Source organism: Emys orbicularis, chromosome 14 (genome assembly GCF_028017835.1).
Source record: "Emys orbicularis isolate rEmyOrb1 chromosome 14, rEmyOrb1.hap1, whole genome shotgun sequence".
Taxonomy (NCBI): Eukaryota; Metazoa; Chordata; order Testudines; family Emydidae; genus Emys; species Emys orbicularis.
Genome location: NC_088696.1, coordinates 23,374,444 through 23,401,898, shown reverse-complemented (window position 1 = coordinate 23,401,898; position 27,455 = coordinate 23,374,444). Strand labels below are relative to the sequence as shown.

The 27,455-nt window shown below is 43.6% G+C and overlaps 1 protein-coding gene across 3 annotated transcripts; it reads right to left on the bottom strand.

The window, feature by feature from the left end:
• Nucleotides 1-13: 13 nt before the first annotated feature.
• On the bottom strand, nucleotides 14-27,191 carry C14H19orf12 (chromosome 14 C19orf12 homolog). Of its 3 annotated transcripts, none has more exons than XM_065416630.1 (4): nucleotides 27,133-27,191; nucleotides 13,457-13,633; nucleotides 10,408-10,660; nucleotides 14-215 (listed from the first exon to the last, which is right to left on the bottom strand). In XM_065416630.1, the coding sequence occupies exons 2-4, from the start codon at nucleotides 13,614-13,616 to the stop codon at nucleotides 164-166; spliced, it is 465 nt and encodes a 154-aa protein (XP_065272702.1). In that variant the 5' UTR covers nucleotides 13,617-13,633; nucleotides 27,133-27,191; the 3' UTR covers nucleotides 14-163. The 3 variants fall into 3 exon arrangements, with proteins under 3 accessions (XP_065272702.1, XP_065272701.1, XP_065272704.1); XM_065416629.1 differs by lacking the exon at nucleotides 14-215 and adding an exon at nucleotides 3,478-3,558; XM_065416632.1 differs by lacking the exon at nucleotides 14-215 and having other exon boundaries at nucleotides 9,140-10,660.
• Nucleotides 27,192-27,455: the final 264 nt, after the last annotated feature.

Here is a 27,455-nt window from a genome sequence, read left to right as displayed (position 1 = left end):
CTTACAAAGGAGGTCAGGAGCATAATCCCCATTTCACAGACGGAGAAACTAAAGCAAAGTACACAAAGAAGGGAAGTGACTTGCTTGAAGTCACTTGGCAAACGATCAACAGAGGCAGGAATTGAACCCACGTCTTTCAAGTCCAATACCTGTGCCTTATCCACTAAGCAATGCTGTCTCCTTTGATGAGGCCCAAAATGTGAAGAGAGAGATCCCTGTTGAAATGGAAACCACACTGTTCATTAATAATCACACAGGCAGAGAAGTTCAGATACAGGATAAATATGTTTTCACCAAATTTTGAGACTCTTTTTTAACCTTTGTATAAACTCTTCACATAGAGCAGCATGGTTCTGGTGACATCTGAGCCATCAAATTAAACTGGAATGTCGGAATTTTTGCAAACTTTGGAATGGAATTTATGTATTTCCTATTATGCTCTTGTAGAATTCATAAATCATATTTAATGGGAAGTATTAGCACATAGTTACTGCAATTATGTGATGAATGTTTGATTTCTGGCTCACAGCTTGAGAAATGCATTGGATTTCTGTGATCTCTAGAAAGGTAAAGAAGAAACCTCCTGTTCTAATTAAAGGCTAATAGCTTTAGTTCACTGCAATGCAAAGACATTAGTTTAAAAAAAAAAAAAATCATCCCTATCAAGCTGAAAGTCTGCTGTTAAATTAGACTTGAGCTATACCCCAAATCTGCATTCTCCTTTATTATCAAGCAGTGTCAGTCTCCCCAGCTAGCTAGTGCTACCAGCAGGAGTGCCTCTACAGTAGAAAAAAACAGCAACAGCCAGCAATGGGACAGCTGCACTGGTGCTAAGCTGTTAGTGTAGACAGAGCTCAGGGGTTACCACCGCTCTGTCAGGACAACCTATTCAAAGCAATAATGACACAGTGGTAAGAGCTCTCCTCCCCCCAGCTCTGTCTATACTAGTGCTTATACCATTGCTACCACTAGTGCAGGGGTTCTCATAACAAAATAGTGGTGGTCTCAGAGTGTGGCCACCAACTCTTGCTGGTGGCTGCTCCTAAAATACTTAATTAACTTTAGGAAAAACAATAGACATGTCCAAGGGCCAACCCATCTCTGTCCCTACCTCCCATGGCCCTTCAGCGAGAGCCTGCCCCAGGGAAGGTGGGTCGGGAATTCACTGGCTGCCTGTGGAGTCCCAGGTTCCCCATGCCCCAGCTGGGCGGGAGCAGGGGAGCTGCCCAGGGGAGCTCCCAAGCGATCTAACGCCACAGCCACCTCCACTGATGAGCCACTTCCGGTGCCGTACACACCGGCCCCAAGTGTCTCCAGAGGTGCTGTCTGGAGCCCCCAAGGAGGCTGCACGGTGCAGGGCGCCACTCCCTGCTGGCAGCACCAGTGCAAACACCAAGGTGGCGCATCTCGCTTCCCTTGTTAACAGCGATTCAGGAGCAACAGCTGGGCACTGCAGGGAGGGGCTACTGCTTTCCAGGAGGGTAGACTGGGGGTGGGTGGGGGCTGTGACTCAAGCCATTCAGGGGGTGGACAAACCTTTAAATTGTGCTCCCCACTATCAACATATACAGTTGGGGGAGAGAGGGAGATGCAATGCCCCCCATGCCTCTCCTCCAATCTCCACCCATGCTATGGAGGCTGCTGTGGCCGCCTTTGAGAAACGCTGCACTCGTGCCCTTGCAGCACTGATGGCAATTGCTAGAATAGGGATACTAATTTTTCTAGTGCAGACATGAACCGGTCTCAAGAGCATGCGTGCATTTAAAACATTCATCCAGTCACTGCGTCATCTGCCAAGTAAGTGTCAGCTGAGAGTGGGGTTAATAGCTTGGCACTGCTTGCACTACACTGCGTCCTTCTGCCAAGAGAGGAGCTGGCCCAGTTTTTCAGAGTCCTTCACCATGGGAGCGTTCTTTCCTAAGAGAAGCTATGAAAGGTAAGCAACAGAGTGTAAAGATTGCAACTGCCCAGCGTGTTAGTGCACCAAAGTGTGCACACAGGTAAAACTGCACGTTTGCGCCAGGATAAGACACCACTGAAAGTCAGATCCTCTAAGGATTCGCCAGTCTCCTAAAGGGTAAAGCAATCAGAGTGCTAATAATCACAGATTGTATCAGTGGAATTGTTGTTTTTTTTTTTAAATCTGGGAAATAATCTAATATTAATAGTAAAGTGATAACACTGTGCCCTTCAATAGCTCCTTCCAAACCTGGACCTCCTGGCACTCTATAGCCAGCAATTAATGATTAACAATAAGAATACCAGAAGGCCATATTGGGTCAGATCAGTGGTCCATTTAGCTCAGTATCCTGTCTTCAGATGGAATGAACAGAACAGGGCAATTTATTGAGTGATCCATCCCGTGTCATCCAGTCCCATATTTTTGCAGTTGGAGGTTTAGGGACACCCAGAGCATTGGGGTGTGTCCCCGACCACACTGGCTACTAGCCATTGATGGACCTATCTTTCATGAACTTATCTAATTCTTTTTTGAATCCAGTTATACTTTTGGCCTTCACAACATCACAGTCACAACCCTCTGCGAAACAGGTCAGTGTTGTTATCCCCATTTTACAATCAAGGAAACTGAATGAGGAATTTAAATCACTCATCCAAGGTCACACAGCAAAGTATTGCTACATCAGATCAATTAGCTGCCTTCAAAACTTTACCCCAAAACAATTACAAAAGATTCCTCCAAACTGCTCAGCTGTTCAAACAGGGAAGGACTTGGCAATACAAGCTGCATGGGGGCAAAAAATGAGCTATCCATAACTTCTAGGAAAGACTGCCATTATGTCTCATCATTCAGTCACTATGATAGCTAGTGCAGGGGTCGGCAACCTTTCAGAAGTGGTGTGCCGAGTCTTCATTTATTCACTCTAATTTAAGGTTTCGTGTGCCAGTAATACATTTTAACGTTTTTAGAAGATCTCTTTCTATAAGTCTATAATATATAACTAAACTATTGTTGTATATAAAGTAAACAAGGTTTTTAAAATGTTTAAGAAGCTTCATTTAAAATTAAATTAAAATGCAGAGCCCCCCGGACCAGTGGCCAGGACCCGGGCAGTGAGAGTGCCACTGAAAATCACGTGCCATAGGTTGCCTACCCCTGAGCTAGAGCAACAGCATAGGAGGACAGCGCCCCACTGTGGCAGCCAGAATTCCTACTTGTGCAACATCTGGAGGACATGATAAATGCAGAAGTTCTGCAAATGTTTTTCAGCAGCAAAGCCAAGCTAAGCTGATTGTACGTGGTGTGGGAGGGACAGAGAGGGTCCCATAGAAACAGAAGTGTTCGAAGTGAAATTAATCAGCCATTTGCCTCTTCTCTCTTTGAGACTCTGAGGTTTTTCCATACTTACATGGCAAGGGTGATGAATGGTGATGTGACTAACACCAGACAGATATTTCCATATCACTCTGTCCTATGAGCACCCACGCCTTACTGCTTGTGTCTGCTGGTGAGAGCACAGGACCAGGAGTCAGGATTCCTGGGTTCAAATCTCAGTTCTTTCACCAACTTGCTGTGTAACTTTGAGACCTACTTTCCACCTATAAAATGGGGATAAGAATTGAAAAGCTGCATTTTTGTCTTAGGCGTCAGATATTCCAGACTCTATATTTTTACAATACCTCCATGGACTTTATACGGTTTGGAATTTTTAGGCATCAGTGGTTGAGTGTTCTCAAATCTCACTGAAAACACAGTCCTGCCAAGGCAAAATCTGAGCTACATGTAAGCGTCATAATTAGAGGGAATTTGTTACCATGTGTGTCTGTGTGCATGGAGTTAGCATTTCTTTGGGATGCTTTTGAAAAATAAGTCACTAGGAGGATCATTATAGGGAAGTGTTCCTCCAAAGCCCATATCTGAGTAGCCCCAGGAGGCTCAGTTCTCTCCCAGTGTTACTATTCAACATTCATATGAAAGTTATTGGGACAGATGGTGAGACAACAGAGGCTAAAATTCCAGCAGTTCACAGCTTAACACCCAGCTCTCTATCTCCTTTATGTCAAATATAAATAGAACCATCTCCCAGCTCTCTCAGTGCCTAGCTACAATCAGCCCCTGGAAGATGAGCCGCTGGTTAACACCGAATCAAGACTGAGGTGATGGTCATAGGAAAACATAAATCCTTTGAAAAACCTGCCTCTTCTGTAACATTCCCCACTATCAAGGGCATGCGCCCTCAGATTACTTCGCAGTACTGATGCCCAAACAGACATGCTGTCAAAAAGAATCCATCTTCCCTCTGCTCACTACCAAGAGATTGTGTCCCATGCTATGGGGCTCTATCTTGGCTAGAGAGATCCATACACTATGCCTGGAGGAATTTGCACCAAAAAATTAAGAATGCGGTGTCCTTCCATGACTTCTAATACAAACACAGACAAACAAACGAGCACACAAACCACCCTATAAATGAATACAACTATTTACCCTGCAGCCTGGGAAAAAAAGAAAGAACGATTGTTCCTGTTCTATTTTTTTAAACACATGGGGAAGCACCGGGGGGCGGAGGAAGAGATTAACACACTACAGAGATCTAGATCACTTGAAAACTGGGTGCAAGCAAACAATATGTATTTTAATATAGGCCAAGGTGAATGTATACAGCTGGGAACAAAGATACTTTCAGGATGGGGAACTCTATCCTGGGAAGCAGTGAGTTTGAAAAAGATTTGGAGGTTGTGTGGATAACCAGCTGAACATGAGCGCCAAGAGTGATGCTGTGGCCAAAAGAGCTAATGCGATCCTGGGATGCATAAACTGGGAAATACTGAGGAGTAGAGAGATTATTTTATCTTTGTATTTGGCACTAGTGTGACCGCTGCTGGAATACTATGTTCAGTTCTGATGCCCACCATTCAAGCAGGATGTTGATAAATTGGAAAAGGTTCAGAGAAGAGCCATGAGAATGATTAGAAGACATGCTTCATAGTGATAGAGCTCCATCTTGTTAGCTTAACAAAGAGAAGGTTAAGGGTAGACTTGGTTCCAGTCTGTAAGTACCTACATGGGGAACACACATTTAATAATTGGTTCTTCAGTCTGGCAGAGAAAGGTGTAACAAGAACCAGTGGCTAGAAGTTGAAGCTAAACAAATTCAGACTGAAAATAAGGTGTAAATTTTTAACCGTGAGAGTAAAACCATTGGAACAATTTATCACGGGTCACTGATGATTTTTAAATGAAGATTGGATATTTTTCTAACAGATCTGCTCTAGAAATTATTTTGGGAAAGTTCTCATGCACCCACTGTTTAGAAAGCAGAGCTGGTTAGGGCCTATAGAACACCACTGCTCCCGAAGCCTTCGCAGAGGGAGTGGAAGGAAAGAGGCAGTCAACAGATAGAAGCATTTCTCTCCCCCCCCAGCTTTCTGCCATGTTGCTCTGTCAGGGATGGATCCAGCAATGCACCAGGACTGTGGTTTTAAAGGGTTTGCGTATACCTCCAGCTTTGTCAGACCTGACTTTCTGTATGTTACTTTGAAACCCACAACCATTAACAGTTGTTACCTCAGAGGGGAGGGAGTCTGTCAAGGATTAGGTCTTAGCGTAAAAACACCAGTTACGAAGATCTGACCTACGCTGATGGAAAGCTGTCATACACGACTAGTATAACCGTAGTCAGTCAGTAACCCAATATTTAAACTTGTAAAGTAATAGTCAGTTAACTCTTACACCTTAGGCTCACTAAAACTAATGAAAATTGAACAATAAATACACCTAGGCAAAACCAAAGACTGAACAATTATCTTTTAGTGACTTTCCAGCTTCAATGATGATTAGGCTTGGAAGGATTTGAATTTTCTCGGTAAACATCAATTTCACCATACACACACACAAACCAATGGAAAAAATATTTCCTTTGATGATCATCGAAATTTACAGATAGGCAAAGTAAGAAAAATGCTACTTGAAAACTTAAGAGTTTCATTTAAGGAAGTTTACTTTGAGTATTTTGACATATGATGCTGATAAGTTATGTTTTAATGGTTTTTGAATCTCATCGTCTACTGTCAGATAATTATTGTCACACCGCTCCAATTTCTGGTAACTGTGAACATTTTAATTGATAAAAAACAGCAAAACTGCTCAAAATCCATAATTTTGCACAACTATGAAAAATTTAAGTTGACAAAAATAAAAGTGTTAAAAATAAACTGATATCTGTCAAAACTTATAAAAAAAATAAAACCCAATTCTGCCAAACCTACTTATGATCAACGATTCTTTGTAAATTGGCAGCAGCTTAGATCTGTCCAGTTATTTAGTTGGCTGTTACTTAGCAAGTATGCTAAGTCCAGTTGGGTTTATTAGTCATTATAATGGTAAAACTGACTTCCCGCGCAACTAAAATCACACAAATTCACCAATCTCTACAGATGGCATATACATTTCTAAATAGCCAAGATGGGTAGGGATGCAACACCATGCTCTAAGTGTCCCTAACTTCTGATTGCCAGAAGCTGGGAGTGGACAGGGAATGGATCACTTGAGGATTGCCTGTTCTGTTCATTCCCTCTGAAGCATCTGGCATTGGCCATGGTTGGAAGACAGGATACTGGGCTAGATGGACCATTGGTCTGACCCAGTATGGCCGTACTTATGTTCTTAATAGTCACCAATAACCAAATTTATCACAGACATAAGTCAATGCAAGTCATTGGTAGGCTAATATTTGTAGCCTTGTAAAGAGTTTTATGAATTAATAGCAACAAATAAGATATACTGCAGTTTCCTGAGGGAAGGAATTAGAAAGCCCAGAGATCGCTGTGTCCATATGACAATAGACATGGATTTAAGAAAAGCTTCAATTTCCCCCCACTAGATGGCGTATCTCAATTACTAATCTGCATTGGAATTCTGAACCTTTTAAAAAGCAAGATCTTTCCTCCCTTTGCTACAATTTTCCATCATGTTTGCTTTCCACTTTAAAGCCAGACAGCTTTAAAAAAAAAATAGGGGGGAAAAAGGATAATTTTAGCTAAAAATACACCATCTGCCTGTGGAAAAAAATCTAGCTTGATTCTGTCACATCTACAACGAACCAGGTTAATATCCAGCATTGGAGCAGATGGTTTCTTTATATAAATATGCCCATCTCCCCATAGTGACTCTTCTTCAGCTGCTTCCTGAAACTGCTGGCACTGCTTTACCTTGTTTCCTAGGTGATGACTGTCTCTTACACTCAGCCCAGACATTATGCAGCTGGAATGGATTTTAGAAGTTGCTATCTCCTGCCCATGACTGCTTCCAATCCCTACAAGGGATGCTGTGGTGGACAGACATCTCTGTGCCAAAGAACAGCAACAGATGGATGTTAATAAATTAGCTTACAACTGCCCTTTTGCTCCAGATGATCAAGTTTGCGGAGGAGTTCTGAACCCAACCAAATAAATATAGCTGCAAGCTCAAGGCTGCAGGATTGTAAGCGGGAGGGCTAAGGGATGAAACTGGATCTTCTGGCAACGTTCAGCGAAGTTCTGCTAACTTGGATTGGGACAAACATTTAAGTGGGGCTACTTTGAAAAGGGACTCTGTAAAAATGGCATTGAGGGCTCCATTCTCCATATCAAGTGTTCTCAATTTACAAGTAGAAAGGTATTTTTCTCACTGCCAACCCCAGAAACTCAGGTTGGGCAGAGATTTGAGCTGCATGCTTTGCTTCTTGTGCACTATCAAAAGCAATAATATGCTCTGAACGCCAAATTAGGTTTTTGGCCCAGTGGCACCCGTGCAGTCTCATTACATTCAGGAGTTTATTTGCATCAGTGCTTCGAACTAGACAATGATGCTGAGAAGGAAGAGAATTCAGCTCACTTCCTTTTGGCGCTGCAAGAGGTTTTGATTTTGGTCATCTGCTCACCTAAAGACGACTCATCTATGTTCACTGCAAGCCAGTGTTATTGTGATTAAGTTATAGGCAACACCCTGGTGTGTTCAGCCATTGGGATCACTCAGTCATCTGAACATTCTGACATCACAACAGAGCCTCTATTAGAGCACCCTATTGTCACTGCGTTGGGAGCAGAGAGAGATGGAGAACAGGTTGAGATTATTGAAATGCAGAATAAAACAAAGTGATGTTCTTAGAAAACTTCAATTTGTCAGATGCAAAACGACAGCCCTGGAGCCCAGCGTAATCCATTAAAGATCAGTCACACTCTGCCCCAACAGTATGGGGGAAAAGAGGAACCTGAGGGTAGTCCAGTCTACAGACTGACCTTTTCCAGCTGCTAGCAAGGATGCTTGTAACGGGTTCTGATTCCCAACAACAGTCAACTGAAGCTAATATGATTTAAGTGTTGTCCTGAATCAGAGCCATCATGAGGACACCTGCCTACAGGAGGCAGTGGAACCTAGTGAATAGCGTGCTGGATTGGGCCTCAGGGGACCTGGGTTCTGCCACTAATCGGTTGGGTGACCTTCAACAAGTCACTCCACCCGTTCCTTAGTTTCCCCATGTGTAAAATGTAAAGCATGTTGAAGCCATAGCCATTTTTGTTAGAACAAAAGAACTGAAGCCAGCATCTCATTTTACATGGACCACTTTACAATCAGATGTCAAATTACCCTGAAGTTACTACTGATCTTGGCTGGATTTAAATTGATGATCCTGACGTGAAAGGCTTTGTGTCTCATGAACTATCCAATCATTGTCATCTGCAATCCCTCTTTGGCAATGTCTCATTTTAAGTGTTGTGGCTATGAAGGCAACTACTTCAATTTACAGTTTTCTACAGCTTGCCCAACTTGTGCACAATGATAGTTCTAAAACAGATACCAGATTGTATGAAAACATGTAAGATTACATTTATCTGAAAATCTTTGAAGATGCCAACTGTTGCATTACAAGTACCCTGCAAATTAAACTGTACTCTCATGCTTTGGTATTATTATGCACTCTGACTGGTCCAGTTATAATCCACTTCTGTTCTGCTTTCCAGTAAAGTGGAAAGAACTACGGTACTAAAGACAGCGACACACAACCTAGCCCATGAACTCTGCAGGGGAAGATCAATACAGGCTTACTCATAGCATGTTACATGTGTACAAAGTAAATTAGGTAAACCCAACACATTTGGTAAGCTGTCAATAAAAAACACCTTTCTCCAGCCAGATTCCAAATTTTAGAAGCCTGACAAAAAAAAGTCTTTATTTTGATTTTGCTACTAGGCAAAGAATATAATATAAAAACAATTTCATTTCTTGTACGTTTTTACATATAAAAGAAGGCACCTTTGTACATGTGAGCTTGTCTTACAATGTTTCAATATAAATAGTGGAAAATCAAAAGATAAGCATAATTCCATCTAGAGTCTGCAGCTTCAACATGTGTAGGAAACCATCCCAAATCATTATTCAATAGATAGTTTGACATAATAAAACAACGCGCCTCATATTTGCTCATATTTCAATTCACAGTTTTGATGTACTTGATTTGTTTTTAAAGCAAAACACATAAAAACATGATACTCTGCCAGGGTGCAGGGGTACATTCTTTTCGATCACAAGACATACATACACTGCACTACTGCAGCACAGAAAAAGGTTAGTTCTGGCTTTAAAGATAATTAATTTGAATTGAAGATTTGTTGATTATACTACTACACCTTGAAAATACTTTAAAGAAATGATAATTAACACCTGCGGTTCAGATTCAACAAATTTCAGTCAGAGCAAAGCATTTTTCTTCTACAAGCCAATGCTGAGATGAAACCCCAATTCTGCGATTGGATGGGAGATGCCAGCCACCACGTTAGCAGCCTTCTAGATCTAGCCTTTCCATATAACGATAGCAGGAGCAAACTAGCTACGCACATTTTGTCCACTGTTGCAATAAGGTTCAGCTAGGCATTTGTCAGACTTGTATGTGAATAAAAGACTCAATAATTAGCATAAAGTTGTAGCAAGCAATGAAGAAAAGTTTGAGAAGATATTTAACTTCTCAGCAGAAGTCCCTTCATTCTTGCAACCTTTACAGTCCCTGAGTAGACAGTGGGTAAAATTTTCAAGAGTGCCTAAGTGACTTAAGTCACTCTTAAAAGTGGAACCTAGGAGCCTAAGTCATTACAGTGACTCTGAAAATTTTTCTGAGTGATAGTTGGTGTGAGAAACATAGCTCCTTTAATGCTTTATGATCTTGATTTCAGTTTTCAATACACAGTAGCTTAAGCGGCACAGCAAGTCAGTTTAAGATAATACAATACTATAATTCTAGATTCACAAAAACCAAAATAATATTTATATCTGCCTACTGCGTTTACTTAACTTTATAATTAGCTGCACTAACTAGTAATCGTTATGTTAAATAAAAGATCACAGTTGTCAAAATAAAATTCCCTTCATTGTAAAGTGAAAACACACACTCAGAAAAGGTTTAATCTCCATACCGTATTTCTGCTCTTAGCTCATGTGAAAGATAATTTATTAACACTGCTGCCAACTTCTGTTGGAGGGCGGCATTGCCCATTACAAGTGCAGTCAACTGTGCAGCATCAGTCCAGTCTAAGTTCCGGATAATAGCAAAGGCATCATCATAGAGCTTCTGTTGCTCAGCAGGAGGTAGTTCCAGTATAATCTGAGGGATTGGCTTAAACTGTCCAGCAGTCATCCAAGCACCAAATAAACCACCAACTGCACCCCCTAGAAAATCAATGAAGAGGTAATTAGTCAGTCTCCACTTTTTTATTATTGAATTTCAAATCCTACCCAACAATAACCAGGCTTCAAACAACAACACTGGTGCTGCTATCTCTATCAGAACTCAATGAAGAGAGTTGGGAGGCCAAGGCACATTTACTTTCATGGTTATATATAAAACTAGTTAAAGCCAGAAAGAGTTTCCATGATTTTAAGTCAGCTCCCATCGCAAAACAATTCTTAACACAATCAGTACTAATAACTTAAAGCCCTAAATCAGTGAAAAACAATCATCCTTTATGGCACTGACTGGTCTCTTCAGGAGAAGACAGAAGATCACAGATTCTGGATAAGACAGATTTTTTAAATAAAGCCCTCTGGTCAAGGAAACCAGGAGACAAATCATACATTGGTGGCCAAAGTTAATTTACTTCTCTCTCATTACAAATCCACAGCACGGTACATGTTTTCTGCCTCTGTTAAATAGGGCTTATTACTCTTGTTCCTTCGTAAAGTCCCTGCATGGCTGGTGCTTATATGATGCCAAACAGGAAACAAACCCAGCAGTTTGGGGAGTACTGATTTAGAGACAGTCACCCTATTGATTACTGAATCAGCACTTTCTCACTGGTCAGGCAGTACCATGGATTCCAAAACATGCTCTTATCTTTTGTACAGAGCTGATCTGTCCCATCCCAAGAATACTGGGGTGGGAGATCCTATGGGGCTGTCAAGGTGGTCGCTGTGCCTACCCCCGGGGGAAGTTTCAATAGTAAATGCTATAATGGGTGCTCCCTTTCAAAAGAGAATCAATCCCAAGCTGTAAAGTAATTCTCTAACATAAAACAGCAAATGTAAAGTCTTTAATAATTGACACCACCACCAGGAGAGTCCTGGTTAGCTTAGCTGCCTCAGGTTTGCAAACTGGATTCAGAACCACACTCCTCAGCTTCCAGAACCCTCACACTCAGGGACTGCTTCTAGAACATCATTAATATGCCCATTTACCCATTTCACACGACAAACATTTTTCAATTTGCAAATTTTACTGAGCTTGCAGCTCTTCTGGTGATGCTAGTGAAATGCTTGAAAGCCTATAATGGCTGCATTCATCTGCATCAAACCTTTATGAGAACATCAATACCTGATTTAGAGAGCACCACATGCAAAAAATCAGATGTGGCCCTTAGACTGGAAGGCTTCTTACACAATCATTTGGTTTTCTTCAGTTAACATTCACCAATCCACTCCCCTCAAAGGGATCCAAGCAACTGATCTAAGCACTGGAAAGCAAGATAAACTGCACATTTCTTAGGGGGCAGATGCAGTAGGGAAACTCACCGTATGACTTCCTCACAGCCAGGGATAATGATAACCCTCCTATTCAGTTTACAGTAAAAGAATAACACAGCCAAGGACCCATCTACACCATACTTTGTGCATATCCCTGCTAAAACTTAATCAAAAGTGCCTCCATAACCAAGCTAAAACGTTAGAATGTTCAGGACAAGTGTTAGTTCAGTCACAAGTCACTTACTTCTACAGTGTAAGAATCTAGATAAAATCAGAGTCCTCTGACTCAGTTACAGTTGTATACAGACAGGGACACACACAAGCACTCAGTCTCCCTTCCAAACAATGCACTTGTTGCATTGTCCCTAGCAGCAATGTCAGGAAGACAGTCACTTAAACTGGGGTATATAGGACAATGCACCTTTTAGTTTTAAGGTAGCTGTCCCTTTTTATTTTATTTGTGGCTGTAACAGGTTGGTTTCATTTGATGATTTCTATAATTCCAGTTATTTAAGTATATGGACAGCTACATTCTTCTTAGTACTTCCTACTGGGCTGGATATTATAAATTTCTTACAACCATTTGGTTTTACCTATTTCTTACTGGAAAGTTTAGTAGCATCTTTGTTACAAGACTTTTTTTCTGATAATTAAGATGCGTGTTTGTAATGCTGGTAGCTTTACAGTTACTCTTTGCATCTCCGGCTGTGCTGTTACATGTTTATTTTGTATTTCTCCAATGCCCTTTTGTGGCATTAAGGCTATGAATGAAGTCACTTGGGCCCCAATTATTCAAACACACGAGCAGATGTACAACTTTACTCATGTAAGTATTCCCATTGAGGTGTATGGGACTTCTCATGTGAGTAAACTTACATGCGTGGCTCAAGTGTTTGAAGGATTAGGGCATAAGTGACATCAGTAGTAATCTAGCTTTAATGCCACAAAAGGTTATTAATAAAGGAGATATCTGGAATTTTCTCTTCTGTATCTCTCATTGCTAGTAAGCTCAGGGCTTTAATATAATTTTTGTTATACAGAGAAACGCTAATTGACAGGGAACATGGTACTCTGAAAAAACTAAAATACATCCAGCATGACAAGCAGCACACTACAAAATGTTAAATAAATAAATCTTACTGTCAGAAGGATATTTTTATTAAGGAAGGATCCTCACTCCCCTAGATATGGTTAGACTGGGAAGATTTCCTCCCCCTCACTTTATACCCAAATTAAATAAATTTCCTTAAGGGGTAAAACTGGGAGTCTCCAACCCATTTTTCTCTATCTACCAAAGGTCTGTAGGAAATGATCTAACAATAGTTCCTCCAGGGGGCTCCATATCAGCCATGAATTTAAGCCGAAGCACTCGGCTCAGAGTATTATGAAAACCTGCTTTACCTTCTATTTAAACCACATCGCACATCAATTCTTTAATTCCTTAGTTCAACAGCTCATCTTATTATGAGCCAAACCATTTTTCCTTATATGGTAGTGTGTATTTACCTATGGCTATTCCAGGTGGACCCCCCATTAAGCCCCCGAGAAATGCTGTTGCACCCGCTACTAGCGCTCCTTGTCCAGAATGCTTGACAGCAGCCTTCATCTTCCTCTCCTCAGAGATACGGCACAATAGGTGTATCACATCATTAACGTCGAGCGGCATCTTGGCTAGTTAGCGCCCTGAAAAGATATTTTAAGGTCAAGTTTATAAAAAAGGATCAGTTCTTGGAATAACATTTCTTCTTCCAAAAGAAAACAGAGACCAAAAGTTTTGCAAGTAGCCAATGAAGCAAATGAAACAGGAAAGTAGGTGACAGGTGTTGCATACTTCTAAAATGTATTTGGTTTTGTGCAGATTTTTTAATCTGGTCACAATCACAGCAATGAAACATTTTTAAATGTTCTGCCTAGTTGTACAGTGTGTTGTCTTTAGCCTTGAACAACTGTCATGTCCATTCAGTGTTGCGAACAACTACATGTGAAAAAAGAAACAGGCAATGACTCAGTTTTACATCAAGACAGGATTAGCAGATTATAATTTACAGGCATCCTTAATTCTGGCATTTCCTAACTTCGCAACACTAATAGCATATTTTTCAATGAAGGTTTGTGTGTGTGTAATATACATTTAACAAGTCAATTCCTTACTTTCTTGTAAAGACAGGCCCTTAGATGTAGAAGTGGAAGTAAAGAGTGTCAGAGAGAAGTGAGATTTTTTTTCACCTTAACTTTAAATTTGAAAGCCATTTCATAATGAAGAATTCGATCCCTTTCTGTAACATTTAAAAGAGCAATGACAAATGTTCATATTGTGCTAGCACACAAGAGCCCCAGTCTGGGGATTTGACCTTATTGAGTTAGGTGCCGTTAAAAACAGACCAACAAAAAACAGTCACTGCCCCAAAGCATCTTACAACCTAGGTGTTGATTCACTGCAGCTGCCTCATCCAGGCCATGAGTGAGGGCGTGTGTGAAAAGGAGCCCCCAGAGCTGCAGGAGGATGCCTGTGGTGAAAGAGGTAGATGTGGAGGGTTGTAGATGTGGAACTGACAGGGGGTTAGGGAGTAGGTGAGATACGAGGCTGAAATTAATATCAGGCCAGGAAGGTACAGAAATGACATGGGTTGGAGCGTGTGCCTAATTAAACGACACGGGTGAGGGCCAAGGGCAGATGTAGGGCTCAGGGGGCATTATAATTAACATTTGTAAGTTTTGGGAGGAAGCCGCTGAGCCACCAGCAACACTTCCTGCAATTTTAGGCAAATATTAAATCTTCTGTTTGCCACAAGATGCTAGTGGGTATGTATAAGGCAGGGAAAATAGTTTAATGTATATTTTTAAATATCACTGTTTCTCTGACCATGTGTTCTTTGTCTGTGTCTAAATAATAAAGACGTTTCCATGCACTACTGTATTGTATATATTGCTCAGATGCACTGTACTGACACACATTGCTCCTACATCTACATCTATTCTTGATTGTCTCCTCAATGAGACTGTTGCATAGAGAAGTAGACTGAAGACTGAACTTTTCATCCTGGTGCAGTGATAAACAGTAAAAATAGTTTCTAGATGAGGAGCAACAGCTGGCAGCAGGGTGGATAAAAATCAATGATTGATTTAAAAAAATCTGATTTTTTTGATAAAATGCTTTTTGAGGAAAAACCTACCTAAAGATAGTTTTAATTAAAATACATTATAGCTCAAAGATATCTCATAATGGAATAGGGATTATAAATTCTAATTCTATAATATGAGAATATATTCATGTAATGTTTAAGAAAAGTTTTGTAAAGGAGTTCCAATAGTTCATGGATTAGGGACCCAATCTTATAGGATTCCAGGGGCTTCTGTATAGATTATTTAGGTTAATCTTTCTATCTACCCAATGGGACTCAGTGCTCAGTCTAGAAGCTACCATCAGAGATGCTTAGTTTTGCAGTTCTCAAACTGTGGATTTGTGTCTCCAGAGATAACATGCTTGTTAACAGCAAAAATGTTTTTAAATAAATATATAGAGGTGAGAAATAGACCTCAACCCTATTGTCTCTCTGCAAATTTGTGTACACAGAATCAATCCCTTACCTCTCTCTAAAATTGCAAAGTTTCAAAAAGTTCAACGAATAGATGATTGTTGGGGGCGGAATAGATCTGGACAAGGAAAAGAAGTCTGGAGATAAATGTGAGAAGGGAGGGACAGGCAGTAGAAACAAAAGTGAAACTGTTTGAGCAGTATATTCCAGAAATCTTCAGGTCTTTCTGAAGGTTGTAGCCTTCATTGATTTGAGATCTACCGTACCATTCTCTCACTAGAAGGGAAAACCTATAATGGCAGCAGGCCATAAAAGAGACCCAGTTTGGGAATAAGAACCGTTCAAGAAATATGTTTGCTGATGGTATTTTAAAGAAAGTCACACCAGTGAACTGGTGGAAGTCACTTAAGCACTTGGATTCAGAGACTGTTGAAGTGATAATCTCACTTTTAACAGCAGTAGCTTCTTCTGCTGGTGTAGAAAGAATATTTTCTTCCTTCGGACTAATTCAGTGCAAATTGAGAAATCGTTTGGGACCTGAAAAAGCAGGAAAGCTTGTTTTTCTTTTCCAGATTATGAACAAAGAGGAAAATGAAGGTGAAGACGACTGAGTTAGCTGCAGAAGCCAATATTTTAAGTTTATCATGTTGACCTGGCTGACAAAGTCAATTTAATGTTTGGTTTAAAAAAAAAAAAAATTAATTTAACTATTTTAGTTAAACAATTTTAACAAAAACAAACCCGATTTTAAAAAACTTGAATGTTTAATTAAATTCAAAAATTTATGTTTGTTTTGTTAAAATATTATACGTTTGCCATTGAAGAAAAAAATCCAGAATACACAAGGTTGTTGTTTTAGTTAAAACATAACAATTTAAATGTCTGTCTGGTGATGTTCTCCTCCTAATACAGCATAGCAAGAAAATCCTCCAAATATTAATGATTAACGTGTTGAATTGGAGATAGATATTTATGAAGTCATTGGGAGGTAAACTGCTTCGCTTACCTTTGGTAAATGAAATAACCAAACAATCATTCATTTTCTGATATAGCTGTAAAACTAATCTGAAAAGTTTTCAAAATAAATCACTTTAAAAATGTATAGTGTGTACCTTCTAAAAATGAAACCTACATCTATCTCTGAGTTGTGAAGAATATGCATTAAGGTTATAACAACCAACAAGAATGCACTTTTATGTAGAAATCCATGTTAAATCGTGTCTTCCTGACTAGTGATTTAAATCAATTTGATTTAAATAAAATCCACCCTGGCTGGAAGGGTGAATAATATGAATGATCAGGTTTCATCTTGTGAAAGTTCACTGCTGAATTCAAGGTAACCAAATTTCACCCTGAATGAAGGCCTGAGAATTAGGGATACAGTCTGGACTGATACGGAGCACCCTCAACTACTGCCAACTTCTCTTGTTGATGGGCAGGAGGAGAGCACAGAAGCACATGTATATACATCCTGCTGACCTCTCTGCAGCATCTGGTACTATCAGTCATCCAATAGCCCTGTCAAACTCCCAAGGACCTCAGGAGTGAATGGAAACACCTTGAAATGGCCTTCCCCTTAGGCCAAATCCAGAGATTCATGGAGGACACCTGTTCCTCTAACTCCAAACCCCTCACCCTGAAGTATTCCACAAGACCCCTTGATAGGAAGCTATTGCAATGCTGATGAGATGACAAACAGCTCTCTAAATCTCCTTTATGTCCAATTTAAACAGCACACAGCCCCAGACGTGCATTTTGGGCGTCTTTTTGGCCTCCTCAAGGATTCCGTCCTGCGTGGCCATACTATGACAGTCTGCACCCCTATGTTCCTTCCTTTTTCAAGGCTATGATAAATTCTATACAAAGTATGCCTTGTGAGGTATCATTTGAAAACTCACAATTTGCTGATTATTATTGTCCTGGTAAAATGTGTGTAGCAAAACTGTATGTAAAGTTAGGAGATTCTACTGTATGATATTACCAGGAATCCTAGAAATCCATTTGCCACCCAAAAAAAAAACAACCCCCCGCAGAAAAACACAAAATTTTAAGTTTTACAGAGAATCTTTAGTGTTTCTATTTTGTGAAAAAATAAAAACATACATTAACTATTAACTAAATTTTATTGAAAGTACAAGTGCCATTTATTCAATGCATGCAACCTCCCCCTCTTTTGGCTGATTTTTGAAAGAGCTTTAAATTTACAATGGAACTCCATTTGTCCAATCTAATTGTGACCAGGGCGAGATTGGATAATTTGGATAATCAGGAGAACTGGCAAAGAGCTTTCTATCCCTTATTTTAAGATGGGGGGGGGGGGAGGGGAGAAAGAGGTGTGGATGCACCTCAGGTGGCCCCGGGCAGCAGAGCTGACAGCCAGAGCCCCAGCAACCCAGGGCTGATAGCCAGAACCCCAGCCACTGTCAGCTGGTGGTTCAGTTAATATGGAGAGCTGGATAAATGGGGATCTACTGTATATCAATAAAACACTGTGTTCAACTGATACATATACACACACACACACACACAATATATATATATAGTGGCTAGAGAAACTAAAGTTCATCATTTCATTTTAATCAAGGAAAAACATTTTTTTAAATCGGCGTATTTTGGTTTTTTTAATCTTGGAAAACTAGGATCCCTGGATATTACTAAGAGCAGCCACAAACCAGTTCCTCAGCCAGGTGTCAATGAAATCAAATAGACCACCACCTGATTAAATGGCCATTCTTTGGCAGGAGAAAGGGTGAGAAAGAGAAATTTACATCTTGGCAAAGAAACCGATGGAGGTTCCCATCCCTACAGACTCTTTGTCTCCCAAACCCCAGCTGGAGATAATCCTCAAGGAAGAGGAAAAGATTAAAAAAACAAAAAACAAAAAAACCCCAAGGGAACAGACACCCAAATGATCTCTCCCTTCATCTCTACTCAACATCGATAACACTTGAAGAACACAGGAAATAGCTTTGGACTGGGAATAGAGATCCTGACTGAAAGGAGTTCAGACAGTAAGACTGAAAGACACGTGGTGCTTTGCATTCACTTAAGTTAGGTATTAGTTGCATTTTACCTTTTATTTACTTGTACCTAATTATGACTTTTGCGCCTCATTACTTGTAGTCACTTGCAATTTATCTTTCTGTAGTTAATAAATTTGTTTTATTGTTGTATCTAAACCAGTGTGCTTGGATTGAAGTGTTTGGGAAACTTCAACTGGGGGGACGGGATTTGTGCACATCATTTTCTATTAATAAAATGACGGACTTCACATGAGCTTGTGTAGCCCAGGAGAGGGCCGGACAGTACAAGACACACATTTCTGAGGGAAACTCTGGGCCTGGGAATTTGCTGGTGTTGCTCTGCAGTGTAATTCAATAGTGGCTGGCTAAAGCACTAATACAGCATAACTAGGGCCCTACCAAATTCACGGTCCATTTTGGTCAATTCCATGGTCATAAGATTTTAAAAATAAATTTCATGATTTCAGCTATTTAAATCTGAAATTTCACAGTGTTGTAATTGTAGGGGTCCTGATCCAAAAAGGAGTTGGGGGGGGGTCGCAAGGTTATTGTAGGGGGGGTTGTGGTACTGCTACCCTTACTTTTGGCAGCAGTGCTGCCTTCAGAGCTAACCAGCTGGCGAGCAGCAGCTGCTGGCCAGGAGCCCAGCTCTCAAGGCAGAACCATCACCAGCAGCAGCACGGAAGTAAGGATGGCATAGTATGGTATTACCACCCTTACTTCTGCACTGCTGCCTGCAGAGCTGGGCCCTCAGTCAGCAGCTGCCACTGTCTGGCCGCCCAGCTCTGAAGACAGCAGCGCAGAAGGGTGGCATGGTATGGTATTGCCACCCTTCTGCACTGCTACTAGCAGGATGTTGCCTTCAGAGCTGGGTGCCCGGCCAACAGCTGCTACTCTCTGGCTGCCGAGCTCTGAAGGCAGCACCGAAGTAAGGGTGGTAATACCATGACCCCCCTAAAATAACCTTGTGACCTCCCTGCAACTCCCTTTTGGGCCAGGACCCCAATTTGAGAAACACTGGCCTCCCCCCGTGAAGTCTGTATAGGTATAGGGTAAAGGCACACAAAAGACCAGATTTCACAGTCTGCAACACATTTTTCATGGCTGTGAATTTGGTAGGGCCCTAAGTATAGTTGGAAGTAATCTGCATGGAGGCTGTGTGTGGGCAGACCAGGAGTGGTTGCTCTCACAGAGAAGCAGTGTAAAAGACACCCCAGGTTGGAGAATAGAGGGGGACCCAGCTGTTCAACAGTCCAGATGGCACCCTGGGTATGTCACACATACCTAGCTGAGAAACACCTCTCCCACCATCATCTTGGTGTCTCAAAAGAGCTACATTCAATGGAACAATTCAACTGTTGACCAAGTGGGGAAGCTTGTTAGCGAAGGAGAGAACTTTTCCAGGAGCTGGATCTGTGCTATGGAGATCACTCTCACAAAAGATCAGAATGACCACAATCCTCCCCACTTTCACAGCCAAATGCTAAACTAACTTCTTCAAATTAGCATTCCCTCAACAATTTCTTCTCACAGGCCCACAACCAACTCACGCAAGCAAGCAAAGAAAAACTATAAACTAATCAAGCTATTTCTCCTCCAGTTTATGAAGGGGAAAAAAGGAGAGCATTACTGTTATTTCTATTTTTAATTATGTGTTAGGCACTCTAATACCATGGTGATAGAGGTCATGCAAGTATCTAAATAGATAAATCAGGCCCTAGTTTAGCAATATTGGCTTGGAGTTCATTGTTACCATGTCTTTTTATTCCAGGAAATATTAACGGTGGAAGAAGGCTCCAGTGGTTCCCAAGAGAACCCCAAGGGTTTAAAAAGTTGCATATTGCCAGGCAGGCATTCCCAGCATACATTTCAAGCATAATTTGAGAAATTTGTCTTTCGAAATTGGACTGAGTATCTAGGGTAATACACAGAATTGACTAATCTAATTAGAAATATAAGACCTGACCACCTCCTCACCCCTGCAACTGACCCAATAATACATGCCAGCTACTTAAGTCAGATAGTAGTTCACCTGAGAATATGACTAATATAGGTGTCTGTCTTCTGTCAGTCAACAGGCTGACTTTCTTAAACTATTCCTTAAACTAAATAAATTAAAATAAGAAACTGCAATTTGTAAAGGTTAGCTACCACAGAAAGTGAACTGTGACATCCTTTAGACCACACAGGCAAGTAAACACTAAGAGCAACGTTATCTCACAATGGTATCACATCTCAAGCAGTACAGATGATGGCACCACAGTTCTAAGGTTTCTCTGATAGAAGGAAAGAGAAGCTCTAACACTCGGGTCCAAGCAAAGAGGAGATTAAGGGTGCAGAGAAAGACTGCTCTCACAGAACCAGAAAAATTGTACTACAATAATGAAAACTCTGACAGTACTGCCATATTTGAAGTCCATCAGGCATGGCTATAATAAAGACTGAGTAAAAAAATATTAGCATTAGCATAGTGACAGCAGAGGTCAGATCTCAAGGTCTGAAGCAGAAAAGAAATATGGAATTCAAGCAAATCTAGATATTCTTTTTCACGGTGAAACATGGGAGCTCTTTGCTCCCTCCACAGTAAGACTGTGATTATAAAGGATTTTAATACTTGTTCTCTCTCTTTTTGGGCTTGACTGAGCAAGGTGCTCAGCACAATGGTCTCAATCCATCAAAGTGCTAAAGCTTGTGCTTACTTTTAAGCATTAGTGGCCCCAAGGAAATCCTTAAAGGTACTATGAAAAAGCACTTATTTCTGCTCTGTCAAACAACTTAGCAGATTAGTTTTGTGACGGTATTGTGACGGGGCCAGTGTGGGGCGGGGGTAGGCAGGGAGCCTGCCTGAGTCTCGCTGCGCCTGCCGCCGACTGGGAGCCACCAGAGGCAAGTGCTGCCCAGTGGAAGACCGGGCCCCAACCCGCAGCCCTGATCACCGAGCCAGCACCCCATACCCCCAGCCCCCTCCCAGAGCCAGCACCCCATACTCCCTTCTGCACCCTGAACCCCCTCCTGAACCCCAAGTCCCAGCCCTGATCCCCCTCTCAGAGCCAGCACCCCATACCCTCTCCTGCATCCCAATCTCCTGCCCCAGGCTCAGCCCAGAGCCTCCTCCCACACTGCAAACCCCTCGGCCCCAGCCCAGAGCCTGCATCCCCACCTCCTGGCCCCTGCCCCAGCCCGGTGAAAGTGAGTGAGCGGGGCGGAAGGGTAGATCCTGGGTTGCCCTTAGATTTTAAAAGTGATCTTGGGCGTAAAAAGGTTGGAGTCCACTGCTGTAAGGTGACAGTAAAAGTTGGACCGAGACTCACTGGACAATTGCTGGCAGATTCAAGTCAAGTCAATATCTAGTACAGGCCTGCACAACATGCGGCCCACGGGGGTTGAGTAGGTGGGTTCACTGTGTGGTCCACGGGGGGGTGAGTAGGCAAGCGGCGGGTGAGGGAGGGGGGCTGAGTAGGCGAGCGGGCAGGCAGTGTGGGGAGTGAGTAGGCGAACTGGGGGAAGTGGAGGGGGGGCTGAGGAGGTGAGTGGGCGAGCAGTGGCGGGGAGTAAGTAGGCGAGCCGAGGGGGATGGGGGGCTGAGGAAGCGAGCAGGCAGGTGAGCCGGAGGGGTGGGGGGCTGAGGAGGCGAGCGAGCGGGCAGTGGTGGGGGCTGAGGAGGCGAGCCGGGGGAGGGGGGCTGAGGAGGCGAGCGACGAATCGGTGGCTGACCTGTTCTACTGATCTGGTCTGGCTCCCATCCCCTCTCCCAGGGCCGGCTCCAGGCACCAGCAAAACAAGCAGGTGCTTGGGGCGGCACATTTCTAGGGGCGGCATTCTGGTGTTGGCCATCATAGGCGCCGACCCCGGGGCATGGGGAAAAAGTGCCCCCGCCGCCCCAGTTTGCCACCCCAGCTCGCCTCCGCCTACTCCCCTGAGCGTGCCGCCGCCGCTCCGCTTCTCCCCCCTCCCTCCCTCCCAGGCTTGCCGCGTGTGAAACCGCTGTTTCGCGCAGCAAGGCTGGGAGTGAGGAGAAGCCGAGCGGCGGGGCGCTCGGGGGAGGCGGTGGAGGTGAGCTGGAGTGGGGAATGGTTCCTCTACCCCCCCGTTACTTCCTGTGCAACCCCACCCTAGCGCACTTCCGCTCCGCCTGCTCCCCTGAACGCGCCGCCGCTCCGTTTCTCCCCCATCCCTCCCAGGCTTACCGCGCACAAAACCGCTATTTCGCGCAGCAAGGGTGGGAGGGAGGAGAAGTCGAGCGGCGGGTGCTGCGGTGATGAAGCGGAGGTGAGCTGGAGCGGGGAGCGGTTCCTCTACCCCCCCGTTACTTCCTGTGCCCTGCCACCCTAGCTCATCTCTGCTCCACCTGCTCCCCTGAATGCACTGCTGCTCCGCTTCTCCGCCCTCCCTCGCCTGAGTTGGACCGGCGCTGGGGGGGGGGGTTGTGTTTCGGGGGGGCTGGGTGGCGCAGGGGGGGGGGGGTTGGCAGCACTTGAGGGGTTTCGGCCCTCAGCTGTTTTCTTTGGAGTAATATGGTCCTCGCCGCTTTACAAGTTGTGCAGGCCTGATCTAGTAGAAAGCATATATAGGGACCTATGGTGATCTTCAAATTGTATCCTGATTGAAGTAAATAATAAAAACTAAAGGCAGGCAGGGGAACTCAACAGCCCTCCCCATTAGATCAGCTCTAATTTCTATATATCCCTTTTATGCATTTCCAATATACGTAGACATTTTAATTTCATAATCTATCCATAAAATGGCTGTTATTACAGAAGCTTTTGAGACATCTCCCCTAGTAACTCTGAACAGATGACTGGCCTGGTTGTTACACAATCACCATATGATCCCAGAGACTAGACTGTTAGCCACAGTGACTCAATAGTCCACATAACCTCCATGGTTATCTGAGGGCAGAAGTCCACAAACTGCTGTAGCAGAAGCCGCAAATAAAAGAATCAAAGAGTAAAAACATACCTATCTACAAAAGGAGGATCTTCCTCTCTAGAGCCCACAGGTACATTCTGCTGCCTTGAGTGGAACTTGTGCACCTAAAATTCCTAAATCATTTACTGTAACCTAGAAACCACTTGGCAAAGAGTCCCCTGTTCTTTGCAAATAACACTCACCTCAGACCACACACACTCATTGCATCAAACATATCACACAGGATATTTATCCATGAAGAGTAACATGTAAAATACCTACAGACAGCTTGAAGATATTCATCAAGATTCAGAATCATTGCAAGATGTATGTACAGGTAACATTTAAAGTATAATGTATTTATTCTGAAAGTATGCTTTATGCTCTTGGAGTAGAAGGGCTTGTCTACACTGGCAATTTACAGCGTTGCAACTTTCTCGCTCAGGCGTGTGAAAAAAACACCCCCGAGCACAGGAAGTTTCAGCACTGTAAAGCACAAGTGTAAACAGTGCCCCAGCGCTGGGAACTACGCAGCTCGTTGAGGTGGGTTTTTTTAGAGCTGAGACCACATAAGCCACGTTAAAGCCCCAAATTAGTCACCAGTATCTGGATGATGACTCATTCAGGCAAGAGAGAGCTGTCATCCTTCCCTAATCAACCAGTGATGTAATGAAAGGTTCTAATGCCTCCCCTTGCCACATCCCAGAACAGTCAATGAGAAAACCAGCAGAGACAACTAAAAACAATTAAAAGCACTTGGGGGGAGGGGGAGAGGAATTAGGAGACTGCCTAAAAACGAAAGAAAAAAAACACCAAAAAAGCTCACCTGTTCTAGAGAATTGGCAAGACTCTCCTTGCTGCAACACATCAGATTAACGTCTATTAAGTGCTGCATCCTCACCTCCCCACTACACCAGCCAGACCAATGGTCCATGTAGTCCAGTGGGAGTGCTTTCTAGTAGTTAGAGCAGCAGTTTGGAGCCAAAACACATGGTTCTATTCCAAATTCTACCAAGGTCACACAGCTCACCAGTGGTAAAGTTACATCACTTATTTGTGCCCCAGTTTCAACATCTGCAAAATAGGGATGCAACCTGTGATGGGTTGGATCACAGAAACCCCCTTGGAAGCTGCCACCTGATGTGCCAAGACTACCGCTGCTTCTGTTTTCCCTGCCAGCTCAGGACACCAGCACCCTGTCTTGCTGAGCCAGACACTCCCGTCTGCTCCAACACAGACCCAGGGTCTGAATCACTTGTCCCAAAGCTGCAAGTTTACCTGAAAACAGCTCACAGAAGTGTGCTTGTCTTTAGCACTCCAATGCCCAACTCCCAATGGGGTCTAAACCCAGATAAATCCATTTTACCCTGCATAAAGCTTATGCAGGGCAAACTCATAAATTGTTCGCCCTCTATAACACCGATAGAGAGATATGCACAGTTGTTTGCTCCCCCAGGTATTAATACATACTCTGAGTAAATTACTAAATAAAAAGTGATTTTATTAAATACAAAAAGTAGGATTTAAGTGGTTCCAAGTAGTAACAGACAGAACAAAGTAAGTCACCAAGCAAAATAAAATAAAATGCGCAAATCTAGGTCTAATCAAACTGAATACAGATAATCTCACCCTCAGAGATGCTTCAGTAAGCTTTTTCTCAGACTGGACACCTTCCAGGCCTGGGCACAATTCTTTCCCCTGGTACAGCTCTTGTTCCAGCTCAGGTGATAGCTAGGGGATTCTTCATGATGGCTCCTCTCTCTCCTTTGTTCTGTCCCACCCCTTTATATATCTTTTGCATAAGGCGGGAACCCTTTGTCCCTCTGGGTTTCCACCCCCCTCACTGGAAAAGCACCAGGTTAAAGATGGATTCCAGTTCAGGTGACATGATCACATATCACTGCAAGACTTCATTGCCCACTTGCCAGCACACACATATACAGGAAGACTCACAGGTAAACACAGCCATCTGCCGACAATGGTCCTGGTTAATGGGAGTCATCAAGATTCCAAACCATCATTAATGGCCCACACTTTACATAATTACAATAGGCCCTCAGAGTTATATTTTATATTTCTAGTTTTAGATACAAGAGTGGTACATTTATACAAATCGGATGATCACACTCAGTAGATTATAAGCTTTGTAATGATATCTTACAAGAGACCTTTTGCATGAAGCATATCCCAGTTACGTTATATTCACTTATTACCATATTTTTCTAAAACTATCCCAGTTACATTATATTCACTTATTATCATGTTTTTATAAAACCATGTAGGCTGCACAACATCACACAACCTTTTGTCCAAATCCATCCCTCACTACTTCTGAGGTGTGAGTAATATCTTGCACATGCACAAACTATGAAACCATGTGATCATAATGTAAATCTCATCCTCCATATCCACATGTTCCCTTCTCATCTTGTGCCTAAAAGTCTGACTCTAAGCTATTTGGGGTCAAGGAATACATCTTCTTGTGTCTTCTGGATGCTACAAATTTATAACAACTTGAAATCTCTGATCAGCCAAAATGATGGCTGTCAGTTTACAAACCTTGTGGGTGAAATGGCAAAGGAAAACATCTTAAGGACCCAGCAAGCAACATCTTGAACAGCCAAGGAACACAAAACTGCACTTATTATACATCAAATAAGTTTTCTTTAATATTCAAGTCTAAGGTTTTAAGTGTGTTTGGAATGTGATCTTTAATACTTTCTTGGGGCTTGACAAAATGTTAATAAATAATCTCATTTCAAATAACTACACCCACAAAAAGTTAGGTTTTGGTTTATCTATTTGAAAAGGACATTTTCATGCCTACTATGAAAAAATCCAAAACCAAACATTACAGCTCCACTTTTTCCAGCCCTTGGGAACGTCTAGCAGGAAAATCTCCCTCATCACGTGAAAAGAAAAACAAACTCCCCATCCCCAAGCCTTTGGAGCTGTGATTGAGGCCAGACACACCCTGTTCTACACCAGCCAAAAAGTAACGGGGAAGTGCACAGCCCTAGAGGCTGCTAAAGCCGATCCGGCAGGGCTGGTTCTTGGAATCAGTGGTTGCCCAAGGGCTGTGGCCCCCATACCAGGCGCTCCCTAGGGCGGTGGCACACACACATCTGGCCAGCAGTTTACACCCCGAAAATGGGGTCACCGCCCGCCCGTCGCGATGTGCGCGCAAACCACCTCCCGACTGGGGGCGGCGGAGGCTCCGGCAGGCCCCCGCGAAGCCGAGCAGGGCTCTGGGGCCACGGACCGGGGGGGAGGCGGAGCGCGCCCTGCCCCTGCGGGCCGGAGCCCTTGGCTGTGCTCAGCAGCATGTCAGCCGGGACCATCCGCTCCCCCCCGCACCCGGGGCCGCCCGCAGACGCGCAAACCGCGGCTCCCAGCGCAGGGCGCTTCTGTCTCTTTCGCCCCCGCCCACTAGCCCCCGGCTCTCTCTGCGCCCCTCCCCGCCCTGCCCCCAGCTCTCTGTACCCCCAGCCCTGTACCGCCCGGAGCCCCGGGCTCTCTGTACCCCCCGCCCGCCCCAGCAGCCCCGGGCTCTCTCTGCGCGCGCCCTCCCTCCCAGGAGCCCCGGGCTCCCTCTGTCCCCCCAGCCCTGTATCCCCCGCCCCAGCAGCCCCGTACCCCCAGGAGCCCCGGGCTTCCTGTCCCCCCAGCCGCTCTGCGGCCCTGGGCTCCCCTTGCTGCAGCTCGGGCCACCTACCTTGGTGCGCAGAGCCGCGAGGCTAGAGAAGGCCGGGCCGCCGCAGGACACGGACGCGGAAGGGCCCAGGAGGTTTCAGTTGCGGGAACGGCCCGGTGCGAGCGGCGCAGCCACTGGGAGCCGGCCGGCGCGGGGGCCGAGGGGAAACACGTGGACGTTGATAGGTTGTGTCTCGTCCCCGCCCGAGCGCCCTGGTTTGCTACAGAGGCCGCGCGGGCGGGCGGAGCCGGTCGCTCCTGCCCTTGAAGGGACTCGGAAAGTAGTTCAGCCGCGGGTGCCCTCTGCTCTCCCCACAGATGCTGGAACTAGGGGTGCTACCGCAC

Excerpts from the sequence above, each read along its gene's own strand:
- C14H19orf12 (XM_065416629.1), bottom strand. The coding sequence starts at position 13,616 with ATGCCGCTCGACGTTAATGATGTGATACACCTATTGTGCCGTATCTCT. Across the intron at positions 10,661-13,456 it reads TCCACCTGGAATAGCCATAG|GGGGTGCAGTTGGTGGTTTA; the intron begins GTAAATACACAC and ends TTGATTTTCTAG. Across the intron at positions 3,559-10,407 it reads GAGCTAAGAGCAGAAATACG|GTGGAAAGTAGGTCTCAAAG; the intron begins GTATGGAGATTA and ends CCCATTTTATAG.